Here is a 1870-nt window from a genome sequence, read left to right on the forward strand (position 1 = left end):
GTATCTGTTCACTGCACTGTTACTATATGGACACACTCTAGGATATCCAGACAGCTGCAGAAAATAATGCATGGCCTTGACATGAAAGTGATGCACATATGACATAATGGAATAGCTAGTCTTTACTGATTAGATAATCCAGGCATTGTTAATGTTTCACAAACCCCAGAGCGCAAAAGTACAATGTAGCATTAAGACTTGATTTGATATCTTACAATAGATATATATTCCTACAGAAGACTCATGTCAACATACTTCTGGAATCTTTCACTGCAAGAAGTTTATACTACACTACAGGATTGAGTGAATCTTCACAAGAAAAAGCATGCAAAGAGTATTACAAGACTCCTGATTACTATGACTTTCATTGGAGAGGTCCACCTGCTAGCCTGGGTATCTGCTGCTGTCGCCCTTTTGACCTTACTGGTCATCACCACTATGCCATTTCTAAGAGACTATATTCACAAATGGAATACATTGAAGCCAATCCCAGGAGTTAGCCCTTGTTTTCCCTTGATTGGAAATGCCCTGCAGTTTAAACCAAGTGGAAGAGGTAGATATTCTATTTTAGTATTATTATTGTTATTATGAATATTTTGCACCATATACATAGAGTAAGGTATAAAGTAAGCAAACATATTTTGTAGGGATGCACCGATACCAAGTACCATACTCGGTAGAAGTACAAGTACAGATACTTTTCGAGCTCCAAGACTAGACTAGAGAAAAATTACAAAGTTAGGAGGCAGCTGTCATTTTTAAGGAGCACACGGAGCTCCTGGGATTTGTACATCTCTGTTTTAATGTATGATTTTGTTTTTATAAATATAAATAAAGGGATGCCCCGATACCAGTTTTGCAAGAACAAGTACTGATACATGCCCAAGTACTGATACATTTTTGTTTAGTGTCATGTGACAGTTTTTCTAAAACAATACAGACTATTGATTTCAGGACAGTGGTGGAGCGCCAGGGCCAGGTCCCAGCTGCAACCGCTGCAACCCTGGTAGTTCTCATGAAAATGCCAAGTATCGGCATTGGTACTCGAAAAGTATCGGTGCATCCCTAATATTTTGTTAATAATACAGAACAATAACACAAAACGGTATGGGGGCCTACTTGTGAGAGCTTACTGTCTAGTAGTGAACTGGGAGTGATGCAAAGTGTATGTAGATAAGTAATATCAAAGCCCCCATTTTCCTATTTATTTCTTAATTTTTCCTATTTTTAATTTATTTTCTTTTAGACTTTAAAAATGAATAAATAAAATGTGATATCATACAGCATTGAACCCCAGATAGATAAAAAAAAACAATTGTTGCAATTATGGTGCAATCTGCACTTCCACTGTACTGCACTGAACACTGACCACTGAACGAAATTACAAATACACACACACACTTAAACTGTGTATGTGGCTGCTTGCTGATGACGTGCATAAAGTAATAGAATACATTCCCTAGACATATTTTTGTCTTTTGCTGCTTGTGTGGCTTTGACTACTGATAAGTTAATAGAGTGTAGATAATTATAGAGTATTGTAGAAAACTTGTCGAGGACAATTGCAACATTTTAGAACTATTGCTATTCTCTGTATACATTACATTTGTCATGTTACTTCCCAGATTTCTTCTGTGAACTTGCTGAACACACCGAAAAATTTCGGCATCTTCCTCTTATGAAAATATGGGCTGGACCAGTACCTTTCCTGATATTATACCATGCAGAGACTGTAGAGGTGAGCAGACCTCAACATGCTTAAAGAAACTCTTGATAATATAGACACCTTGAAAATTTCTGCAAGAAATGTACTTAATGGCAAAAGATGTGGCAATAAATGAATTGATGTTCTGCAGTGGATAGAGACTGG

The 1870-nt window shown here is 37.0% G+C and overlaps 1 protein-coding gene across 1 annotated transcript in view; it reads left to right on the plus strand.

Moving 5' to 3' along the window:
- The first annotated feature begins 357 nt into the window (after positions 1 to 357).
- Positions 358 to 1870, plus strand: part of LOC108784939 (cytochrome P450 4V2-like) — a 39699-nt gene continuing 38186 nt past the window's right edge. Inside the window, exons 1-2 of the mRNA XM_018553891.1 lie at positions 358 to 553; positions 1626 to 1738. Coding sequence (XP_018409393.1) covers positions 358 to 553; positions 1626 to 1738 — 309 coding nt within the window. The remainder of the gene's footprint in view (positions 554 to 1625; positions 1739 to 1870) is intronic.

The sequence above is a fragment of the Nanorana parkeri genome, unplaced genomic scaffold (assembly GCF_000935625.1).
Source record: "Nanorana parkeri isolate BGI_ZX_2015 unplaced genomic scaffold, ASM93562v1 scaffold133, whole genome shotgun sequence".
Lineage (NCBI taxonomy): Eukaryota > Metazoa > Chordata > Amphibia > Anura > Dicroglossidae > Nanorana > Nanorana parkeri.